Here is a 12,550-nt window from a genome sequence, read left to right on the forward strand (position 1 = left end):
ATAGCAGTACAAAATGAAGATTATCATAGTAGAAGTGTTACTATAATAAACTTGTAAAATCATTTTTCCTTTAAGGTTAGTTATGGTTCGACGGTGGCACTACTCAGCAACAAGAAACTATTTCCTTCATTCTTACGCACAGTGCCTAGTGACAAATTTCAGTCTGTTGGCTTAGCTCACCTGATTAAATATTTTGGCTGGACCTGGGTTGGAATCTTGGCAGAGGAAAGTGACTATGGACAGCAGGGTGGTCAGACTGTTAAGGAAGAGCTCCTGACATCCGCAGCTTGTATTGCATTCTATGAATCAATTCCTGGGGTTTATAATGAGAAAAAAACTCAGAGAATCATTGATGTTATCAAGGCATCATCTGCAAATGTCATTCTGGCCTTTTCAAATGGGGACAGTTTAAATCCTATCTTAGAAGATATATTCAGGCATAACATAACTAACAAAGTCTGGCTTGCCTCTGATGGCTGGTGTTTCTCTGCCATCTTTTCCAAAAATAATGTTGTTAAAATACTAAATGGTACCATTGGATTTACATCTGGAAAAGGTGAGATGCCTTACTTTAAAGAATACCTTTTGGGTGTTAACCCTTTCAAAAGTCCTGAGGATATCTTTATGAAAGAATTTTGGGAGGCAGCATTTGGTTGTAAATGGTGGCACAATAATTTAAGTCAGCCTGTGACTAGTATAGTAAACGATGATACACTGCTTTGTTCTGGGAGTGAAAAACTAAAAGAACTGAATTCTTTCACAGATGTCTCTTTCCTAACAACACCTTACAATGTATACCAATCTGTATATGCAGCTGCATATGCTTTGCATGACATGTTTTCATGCTCTCCAGGTTATGGTTTACTGAAGAATGGATCATGTCCTAATATATATGACTTTGAACCCTGGCAGGTAAGATCAGTAGCTAAAAATACCAATTAACCTGTATTACTTAAGTGTAAACCTTTGCAATATGTGTATGTGATGAAGAATGTTTCATGTGGCCCAAAATTATACTGCTGTCATACATTTTTAAGATTTTTTTTATTATGTCAGTAACTCTAATAAATAATCTTCTGATGAACTCAAACATCTTAATATGGAAAATTAGTGTAAGTTAATAATTTGGTGTGAAACAAAAATTTCAGAACATAGACACTATTAACATAACTGTTCTGTGGAAGTTTACAGGAGTATGCCTTGTGATTATATTTGGTAAGTAGAAGGTATTTATGCTTATTTTGATGTAGTGTTATCTACTACCTGTTTTTGTACACTAGGTTAGTCTGATAACATTGATTATCATGTTTTAGGAGAAAACATATTATACTAGCATTTGCACTTGGATGTACCTCATGGTTGATTCATGGTGGAGGTAGAGAGTAAGTGGGGGTGCATTGCCTTCTGAAGGGACACAGGTGAGTTACTGAAGAGATGGAATGATATGCCAAAATCTATTGCATGACAATTGCATGGCCCTCCTTGAGACATGAATAGGAATGCACATGGTATGATTGAGATAGCTGTAGCAAATAAAAAATCATGGTAACTACAGCCTCAAGGTACCTCAGTCTCTTCACAGGCCTGAAATCTGTGTTGAAGAATGTCCCTGGGAGGATATTCTAATGTAGTAGACCCTTTGAAGGAGGAGAGACCCCTGGAAGCAGCTGATGGTGAACTGTGGTGAAAAAACAAAAATAAATAAATAATAATAAAAAAATATGAACTTATCTCATTTGCTCTTTATGGGAATGCAGACTTTTTTGAAATATAACTATAGCACCTTCTCCTCACCCTGACATTATCCACTAATAATCCCAACACCCCCACTAGTCGTGCTGATTCCCGCTATCACCCACTACTGTCTGTCTTTCTATTATAGTCCTGTGTCCTATTGGATACCTATATATTCTGCTCCATAGGACTACATGGCACGATCATATCAACTATATGCATTCCTGAACTCAAAATATTTTTGCAACAGTCTGTTGTTCTGAGCACTCCACCACATAAATACACTTAGGTTGAGATTCTTAAACATTGGCCACACTGTGCTAAGTGCATTTGTGTGACCAGTAGGGACAAGCAGGATATATGAAAGTTAGAAAGTCCAGCTACACAATAAGGATTTCTTGCAAACAAGGCACAGTGACACATATGCAAGCGACCTTATAGTGAACTGTGTTGTATTTGCCTGTTGTCAAAAAAACATAGTGGAGTGTTTCAGAAATGTGTAAATCATTTGCAGTTGCATCACAAATGCATTAACAATGAACATGGACATATACTTATTTTCAAACAGATAAAAACACAAAAATATGTTAGGGGTTACTGCGACCATTGTAAATCTGTTCCTGCTGCTGCTGCTGATGGTGTGCAATATTGCCCATGAAGGCCTGTTTTCTTCTGACTATTCTCAACAAATCATGCTCTCTGAGACATTGACATTATGGACCACTACAGAGTGGGCAGACACACCATATGTGTCAGCCTCGTCAGCATCCTCATGGGAATTGTGAAGTACCCATCCCTATACAAACTAAGATATGTATATACCACTCAACCAGCAGACATCGAAAATTGGAACAAAGGAGCATGAAAATTGGAACATACAGCAAAAAACTTGGACACCAAATTAGCATAAAATGTGAATACCATATAGCATATAACTTTTCCTGTTTCCAGTATGAATGTGGGATACTTTTCAGAAACACATTTCTAAAACAGACAGCGATAAAAATGATGGAAAAATATATGCACATTATCAAAGAGGCAGTGTAAAATCTGTAGACTTTAATAAACTGTACCAGATCATTTTACCACACAAGGTCACTTATTTTTGATGCAGAGAAAGGGTGATGTAATATGCACTGGATGGCACAGTGGTGCAGTGGTAGCATTCTCAACTCACAACAAGAGGTTCTCCAGTTCGAGTCTCAGCTGGAGTTCTTTCTGTGTGGAGTCTGCATGTCCTCCCAGTGTTCGTGTGGGTTTTTCCAGGTACTCCAGTTTCCTCCCATTTTACAAAGACATGCATCTGGAGCGTTTCTGTCCAGGCCTCAGCAGAAAATTGACTTCATTCCAAGTCAGACTATCCTGTTAAATAAATGAATGTGATTTTTCTTTAAATTATTGTTGCCACCAATATATTGGTCATCTAATATGGTTTGTACTAGACAGCTTCAAAAATCATATGTGATGAGATGGATTCTGAAAATTGTGTGAAAGGGGTAAATGAAGTCTGAAGATGGGGACATCCAAAAAACAAGGACGTCCTAAATTAAGCTAGAAAATAAGAATGTTACATATATTAGTGATAGGGACCTTTCAGTGACCAATGAGAACATAGTGGGGGTATCTCAGGCATCCACATCTAGAATACTATACCAGTTCCTCGATACTATGATTCAGCATGTGCGGGAGTATATGTGGTCCCCACTTACCCCAGAGGACAGAAAAAACACCTTGTGGCACTTCTATGCTATAGCCCATTTCCCTGAGATACTGTTGGCCAGAAACCAGTAAAGTAAAGGCTCCACCTGGTCAACAGGAAAAAAGGTACATGAACCACAAAGGGTATCACTTCCTCAACTGCCATGTGGTCTGTAATTAATATTGAATCATTTACAATGTTTGAGCAGGCCACCTAAGTAGTTTCTATATTTCACACATATGACATACATGACGTACCAATAGTTTTCGAGGGGTGACTTCCACCATGAACATTTAGCGTGGATACTGGATATACTGTAGAACATTCACTCATGACCTCCATGAGAAATCCACATAACTCAACAGAGCAAGGTTGCAACCATGCTTATTTTCAAACCAGAAAAATCACAAAGTGTATGTTTGGGCTGCTGAAGTCATGATTACAGTGCCTGGATACATCTGGTATTGCCCTAAAGTATGACCCCAGCACCTGTACCAAAATAGTTACAGTGTGTGCTGTTATATAATATCACACTTATGAAACAGTTAGAGCAGGTTGGCCTAGTGTAGAAACCACAGTTCCCAGCATCACAGACAGAGACAGCTGAGACAGATAAGGAGTCAGCAGTAGGATAAGGCTATGCCAGATGGACGCAGGCACAATTTACCATGGCACAAGCTAAGAGACAGCACATTGAACATAGCTTTAATATATACATATGTAAGAGCTAAGCAAATACAAGCAGAAAAATGATGCATAGCAAAACACCAGACTGTGCTTACCCATGCAAAGACTGGCCACCTTATGCATCAGACATAGGCAGTCTTAGACACAATTGTTATACTGACAAGGCACTGTTATTATTATTGTTATTTGCACAAGTGAGGAAGAAGCCTATTATACAAACCCAAAATACAACTAAGCACATCTTCACAAGTAACAATGATGCATATCAAAATACCAGACTGTACTTACCTATGTATAGGCTTGCCACTCTGTGCATCAGGTATGAATAGCCCTAGACATAATTGTTATACGGACAGGAGGTGGGGAGGAACCTATTATACAACTAAGCACATACACAAAAGTAACGATGATAGCTACCAAAACATTAGACTGTGGTTACCCATGCATTGGCTAGTCACTCTGTGCATCAGACATAGGAAGCCTGAGTCAGAATATTAGAAGGGCAGAGCACAGTTATCATCATTTGCACTGGTGGAGGAGGTGGGCACAAGAATGTATGTCTTTCACAATGAAATGTGTGATTGTGAGGGCTAACAAACAGAATAAGTACCCTTATGGAGAGTGTGTAGAGGTTTTATTTAGAATGATGGGTAAATGGGTTGATGGGCCTGGTTTACTCTATGTTGGGGATACTCTAGGGAAAGTTGTGGTGGTGTGTGTGTGTGTGTGTGTGTGTGTGTGTGTGGGGGGGGGGGTATGCATGTCTTCAGGAACACATCCACAGTACATGGGTCAGCACTGCACTATGGCCTTCTGGACAGGTCCAAGGCATGTGTGATGGAGGATTCAACCTCATGTGCATGTTCCCACCCATGAGAACTGGTTGTTCCACCCTCTGGCTAGATGCAAGTTTGCTACCTGAATGTAACCAATGTGCACTGGCAGAGGTATCAGCATGCACATGACCATGACCACAGGGAAGACCTCTCCTGGGTGAAGACATATTCACCACAGATACAGCAGTGAAAGTGCTACCATAGCAGGATCAGGACCCCACCTCTCCACAGATAGGTCAGCTAACATCTGAGGATATTAAAGATGACAGGCCTTGAAGATGATCTAGATGAGAAACTGCACATTCCAGTGTGACATTCATCCTGTCAAGGAGTCATGAAAATGGTTCATACAGTACCATAAGTCAGCATGCACTGCCTGGATGAGTCTCATAACGTCTGCTAAGAGCCTGGAGAAAGTTGCCTGTGCTTCCACTATGGCCCTTGTATATATGCTGGGTGACAGCTACTGACACATCAACCTCAGGGTGACCACAGTAACCATACCTCCTGTGAGCACTGCTGCCGAAATCCTATGTGTGGTACCTCCAACCTGTGAAGGCTAGGGGTAGATTCTGAGATGTTTGCATCTGGGGCCACCATACTTTTCTGATGTACAGTGTTCCCATCAACTTGTCTACTTTCAGATGATAATGAATCATCGATATGCACAAACAGAGAGAGAGAGACTGTGCCTAAGGCCTATGGAGGGAATGTGTATTATACTCCCTGTGTCAGACAAATGCGCTGCAACCTTGGACTGTGCCTCATCATCCCTCCCATCATTATCATCATCAGAGGTTAAGGAGCCTCTAACATCAGACAGTGGTAGTTCCACAGTGTTGGTGCCAGCCAATACATCACTTGTTTGCACAGCAAAACAAAACATATCCATTGTAGCTTTGCCTAAGCACCACAACCACACATACAAGAGATATCGGCCTTTACATCCTGAACAACCTACCACCTGACAGGGTCACAGAAGAGTTTGCCAGAGAGTTGCAAAGTCATAAGCTGCCTACTAGTAGACGAAAGGCCTGTACTACCACCTCATTCTCAGCCTCAGTAAACTGAAGCTTGATGGTGGATCTGCCTCTAACTAATAATGTATCAGTCATATCAATATTAATATGGAAAACACTGCACTTAGCAGCCATGGTCTCATATGGCTAGTACTCATAATAATGTGCAAGAGAATGTTACTTATAGTCGGTATATAAGTCACATTTTCCATATGGCCTGTGCCTAACAAAAGAAAAAAAAACATAGTCATTGCCATTAGTCATGACCCATGCACAGCCATCAAAAGAATAATAACTGCATGACTGCCACGCCATCAAGCACAAAACCGTCTCAAGAAAAATAGTCACAATATATGAAACAAATACACGGAAGAAGCCATTATAATAATTCTATGTACGCATGTAAAGGTAATTAACATTACAGTGGTGCCTGGCAAACTAAAGTTCACACCAAGCAAGTTTTCTGTATTGGGATGCTATTATAGCCCACACACATGGTGGTCAATGTACATGTGCAGACAGCTTGTAAATATAAAGATACAGGGAAGAACAACTAAAGCAGTAATATTTATCATCTACAAATATACAGCACACAAAAATTATAACATTGAGTAAAGAAGCAGGTGAAAAAAGTAACGCATCTGAAATTTGTCCATCTCCTGTTGTAAAGGAAGAAAAGTATGCTGCAGTGGTTTATTCACATAAAAACAGATTCTTCTTACATAGCACAGTGATTATTCCTTCTCCATGTTGCACTAATATCATGTAGATTCCATCTGGCCATGACGTGTATGCTAATTAATTCTCAATGCATTAGTATTTCTAAATCAGATCACTTGTGAGATGAGCAAACCAGGTAATCATCGTGTTGTGTGCTACATAATGCCATGCACATGCCTGAGCACATGGGCCGAAAACCGTTTAGAAGGTGTTGCGAGGCAGTCATGCTTAAACATTGTAGGTGTGCTTCATCAATATTGTTACTCCAATTTGTTTTTAAAGAGCCATATTCCTAAAAGCTCCATGTTGCAAACATCTGCCACACCTTGTATTGCTATAAATATGTTTTATATGATAGCTATGTTGCATAATAATAAATGCTGCCAATACCTGAAAATGATATTGAAAAAAATATATATTGTCCACTTTGAAGAACTTTGTGACAGTCAGACTTCTAGGTGAATGTAAGGAGTCAGTAGATTGGTCAAAATATTGATTATTTGTTCAATGATTATTGTGAGGTGGCTGTTACACAGCTTGTTAGCAATGGCCCCCCTAGCTCTAACCATATAAAGTTTTATTTGGTATTGACCATAATATTCTTAGTAGGAAAAACAGAGACTGAGGTTCGCCATGCTGCCCATCCTACAGTATACTTGCTGCAGAGGGTTAATGTTATGAGTTGTAGTTCCCGTGGTTTGGGGTTTGATTCACTCAGCCCTCATTTGCCAGCTGTGTGGCCTGAAGCAAGTCATTTACAGACATTGCTCTTGGAGCACCACTGAAAGGGGACCATGTGCCCAGTGGGCTTTTATCATTATTATTATTATTATTATTATTATTACTATTATTATTATTATAGTGTGGAGCACCACTGAAAGGGGACCATGTGCCCAGTGGGCTTTTATCATTATCATTATTATTATTATTATTATTATTATTATTATTATAGTGCCATTGAAAGCATAAGACCTGTATGACTGCAATGTTCTTATTATGTCATTCTACCATCTGTATAGCTATCTGCTTCCTTCCCCTCAATCAATTCCACTTCTTAGCTTTCTGTTTCTGATCCAAAGGTATTCTTATTTAGTAGGGTATGGTCCCTTTCTTGTGACTTTAGTTGGAAGTTAGAATATCTGTTTGAATCACTCACCTGATGCTTACAGTTTGCTTCATCATTCCTCAGAGTTGTAGCTCTAACTGATTACCTAATATTCACAGTCTGTTCTTTGTTCTCTTTTGTTGGGGAGGGGATGGAGGGTCATTCTCTTTTCTTTGACTGCATACTTGCTGTATGGGAAGCATCCCCCTTGGCCATTACTTTTGAAAAAAATCTTCTTAATGTCAAGGTGAGAAGATATGAATTTTTCCACTTCTTCCACTGTGGAGAAACTGAGTTACTGATTGCCTCTGACTATATGTAATATGGCAGGAAATCTTAGCTGAACTAAATAGACCCTCTCTGTAAAAAATGTATTTATTTATTTTATTTATTTATTTTACATTTGTTAACTGGGAGAGTCCAACTGGATACAAGTCCATTTCAGTGGAGCCCCGGGGAGAAAAGCTCCATGAACAACATTACAGTAAATGATAAAACAATAAGAGTTGCATTAAAGACATACATGTAATTCATTTAGACATAGGTGACAATCCAGTCATTTGTTTTATACATAGACATAGTTAATTATTCATAATACAGTTTTTATAGATAGTAAATGACTATAACCATATATTTAGTAACAAAATGTACAGCTATCCTGGGGTATTACAGGAACATAGTCTATTATTGGAGAAATATGTTTTGAGCAGTTTCTTAAATTGGGTTAGTGAGTTTGTAGCTGTAATTTGGGCAGGGAGAGAGTTCCAGGATTTGGAGATGCAATGACTATAGATGGATTTTCTTGCCTCATTGTTAATCCTGGTTACCTTAAGGAGATGTTGGGTACTTGACCTTAAGGATCTGGTGGGGTTATAGGGCTGAATAAGTTGTTGAAGGGATGGGTTTTTTTTTTGAGTGGTAGAACAATTTATGGGTGAGTGTTAGCTGTTTGTACTGGAGTAGTAGTGGCAATTCTAGCCATTGTAGTTTAATAAGGCTGTCACAATTGTGTGTTCTTGGGGAGGATTCTGTGACAAATCTATCTGTCTTGTTATAACAGTTGACAAGTTTGTTTAGGTCTGTTTTACAGAGGTTGGTCAGCATGGGGGATGCATAAAGTAATGTGGATAATAGGTGTGTCATGGCTATAGTGATTTTGCAGTGGTTAGAGAGGAATTGTTTGTTCCGATAGAGTAGCCCTAATTTTTTATGTACTTTTTATGGTTTGGGAGATCTTCTTCTTCTTTTTCTTTCAGCTTTTCCCGGTCAGGGGTCACCACAATGGAACACCTGTCTGCTCATGATTGGCAGTGGAGTTTTACAGTGTTGAGTTGCCAGCCCGGTGCCCAACCTTCCACAGAAGGCACACACATGCACACACTCACACCTAGGGCCAATTTAGAGTGTCCAATCCACCTACAGCATGTCTTTGGGATGTGGGAGGAAACCGGAGCACCCGGAGGAAACCCACGCGACCACAGGGAGGACATGCAGACTCCGCACAGAAGGCACCCCAGCTGAGGATCGAACCGGAGAACCTCTTGCTGTGAGGTGGCAATGATAACTGCTGCACCACTGTGGCCGCCCACCGTGGTTTGGGAGATGTGTATATCAAATCTTAGGTGACTGTCAATTTCCACACCTAATAGTTTGGCTTGATTTGTGGTGGAAATGGTGGTGTTGTTTTGTGAAGATATTGTGAGGTTATACGAGGGTGGTCCATTTCTGTGGGGGCTAAAGATTAGAAGTTTGGTTTTAGCGGGATTGAAAATGAGTTTGTGGTTAGTAATCCAGGCTTCAGCTAAAGGGAAACATTCTTGTGTTTGGGAGTGGAGAAGGTTAAGGCTGTTGGCAGCACATATTATGGTGGTATCGTCTGCGTATTGAACTGCTGATGCATTGGGAATATTGGCTGGGAGTTGGTTAGTAAATAGGGTAAAGAGCAAAGGCCCAAGGATAGAGCCTTGGGGAACTCCTAAGGTTACAGGTAGTAAGGTAGAGAGTTGGTTTTGCCATTTTACTGCTTGCTGTCTGCCATCTAGATAGCTCTTGAACCATGAGATAGCTGGGGGGGGGGGGGTTGAGGTTTAGGGTGGACAGAGAGTTAATCAATTTTTGGCGATTAACCATGTTAAAGGCTTTAGAAAGATCTAAGAGTGTAGCAGACACGAGTAATCCATTGTTTCTATGGTTATTAATGGTGTTAGTGAATGATGTAAGGGTGGTGGATGTGCTGTGGAAGGGTCTAAAACCATGTTCCTGTGGGGCTAGAAGTTGGTTATCTAGGAGGTACTTCATTAATTGCATGTGGACAGCTCTTTCTAGGATTTTTACTAAGGGTGGTAGTATGGCTATTGGTCGGTAGTTATTGAGTTCAAGAGAGCTGCCCCCTTTGTGTAATGGTGTTACATGTGATATTTTCCAAAGCTGGAGTACTTTGCTCTCAGAGATAGATCTGTTTATTAGGATGGACACTGGGTAGGCTATAGCTTCAGCAATAATAAATGCAATATTTAGATGCCATTGGATAATTTAAATGTTTAGGTTAGTAATTTTACATTTGTCTGATGAAGTCTGTATGGAATAGATGAAAAACACAGTGATTCGTTAAGCGTTTTGCCGTTGCTACTAGTTACTCAATACATTTTGGTTTTTAACGGTTGGAAGTCCAGCGCTTTGTTTCTACCTCCTGCAGTGCATTTATTGTTGTTACAAGTTTATTTTTGCACTCGTATCTCCTATATCTGGTTATAGCTCAGCAGCTACTTGAAAATATTCAGACGGTAAGTTGTCAGCTGCTGTGGATGTTGGTATCAGTTTCGAGAGTAGTTTTTCTATGACTTTGGTTAGGACTGGGATAAAGCTAAAGTTGTGGGTTTTGCTATTTGTTTTAGTTGTAAAAGGTAATGTTGTTTGAGTGGGGATATTGTGGTTTGGTTGGTTACTAGCTAAGGTTTGTATAGTTTCTGTGAAAAATTTGTTGAACAATGTGGGTATATTGTCTTGGCTATTCCCTGTTTTGAGAGTGGGGGTGGTTGTCTTCCCTGGTTGTAAGACAGAGTTGATTGCAGCCCAGAATTTCTTTGAGTGGTTTATATGTTTATTCTGGATCTTTTGGTAGTAGGAGATTTTGTCGGTTTTAATATGCTGTTTGGCTTTGTTCCATAGTTCTAGGTACTTTTGTTTATCTAACGGGCTTCTGGTTTTGTGATAGTTTGTCCAAGCTTTGTTTCTATTTTTGAGTAGTGTTTTAGTTTCTATGGTTAGCCATGGGGCATGTTTGGTCTTGATTTTAGTGGTTCTGGGGGGGGGGTTGGTTTAGTATATTTATAAAGGTGGTATTAAAGTGATGGACTGCTTCATCAAGGGGTAATGTTTTTAGGGGGAACCAGTTGCATTTATTTAGATCAGTGTTACATTTAGTTGGGTTAAACTGTTTTTTGTTCCTAATGTCTTGGACAGTTACTTGGGACAGTTGGGAAGTTTGCTTCTAAGTAAGAATGTTGCTTGGTGGTCACTAAGGGCATCTGGCAGACATCCTGATTGGGTTATTTGGGAGGGGTGAGATACAAGTATCCAGTCTAGTATGGATTGGTGTTTGGTTCTCTTGTCTGTTCTGGTGGGGGAAGAAATTAGTTGGGTTAGGCCATGAAGGTTGTTGTGAGATAGAGGGTTTTGACTGGAGCAGTTGAGCCAGTCAATATTCTGGTCTCCTAATATTATGTTTTCTTGGGGAAGTAAACTAGATGTCCAGTCAAGTCGTTTTTCAGTGGTGGGGATATTGTTCCCTGGGGAGATATAGCATCCTACGATGTTTAAATGTTTGTTTAGGCTAAGCTTTAGTTTGGTTGGGATGAATTCCATATTTCCTAGTTCAGGGGATGCGATGTCTAGCTTTTCTAAGATGAGGAAAAAAGACTTAAATATGGAGCCAGTACTTTCATGTTTAATAAATTAAAGAGTGGTGCTATAATCCAGCACTATTCAGGCAAGTGACCCTGTGATTTTTTTTTAAGTCACTTCCCAAAGATCTTGTTTTATTTATTTATTTATTGACATTTGGTGAATGGGAAAGTCCTACTGGGGCAGGAACCCATTTTCAGTGGAGGCCCCGGAAGAAAAGCTCCAGCAATTAAAAATGTTTACACATTTATACATTTATACAATTAAAATTTGAGTTAATAGAAGCATTTATACATATGTAAATCCAAAATTGAGTTGATAATATAGAATAGTAGTACATCATGACAGCATATTTATAAAACTAATTATTCTTATTGTTGTCAAATAGTAAAGCACAGAAAATAAACATGTGAAGGTAAAATTATTTTCATTTTAAGGATAGTAAAATAGTACCTAGAGAAAGAAAGAGGGAATATCTAGATAATGCTGACTGGAAAAGTAGTAGGCAAAATGGGTGTAATGTTAAGGTGTATAATGCATTATGATATGTGATTTATTTTAGGTAAATAATTCATTTCTGAGTGATATACTTAGATTATGCCTTAGTCGTAGGCAGGGGGGACGGCTAGAAGATGAGCAGAAATGGGAGAATGGAGTAAGGTAGAATAGCTGTGAGGGGGGTGAAAGGAAGAAACAGGATAAGGGAAGAAGAAGAAAAGATAAAAACGTCAGGTAGTAAGAAGTTGTGAGGAGTGAGTATGATAGAGCAGAAGGTGAAGTATAGGTGGAGGAGGTTGCAGTGGATATAGGTAGAAGTGGGAAAGTTAAGGGAAAAGGAGGAAAAGCT

General features: G+C 39.5%; 1 protein-coding gene across 1 annotated transcript in view; it reads left to right on the plus strand.

Annotated features, from left to right (window-relative positions):
* LOC122815015 (extracellular calcium-sensing receptor-like) overlaps nucleotides 1–12,550 on the plus strand; it is a 292,292-nt gene that overhangs the window by 121,681 nt on the left and 158,061 nt on the right. The window contains exon 2 of the mRNA XM_044087266.1: nucleotides 76–912. Within this exon, the coding sequence (XP_043943201.1) occupies nucleotides 76–912 (837 nt within the window). The remainder of the gene's footprint in view (nucleotides 1–75; nucleotides 913–12,550) is intronic.

Source organism: Protopterus annectens, chromosome 11.part0, assembly GCF_019279795.1.
Source record: "Protopterus annectens isolate FY-2018-M chromosome 11.part0, PAN1.0, whole genome shotgun sequence".
NCBI classification, from domain to species: domain Eukaryota; kingdom Metazoa; phylum Chordata; order Ceratodontiformes; family Protopteridae; genus Protopterus; species Protopterus annectens.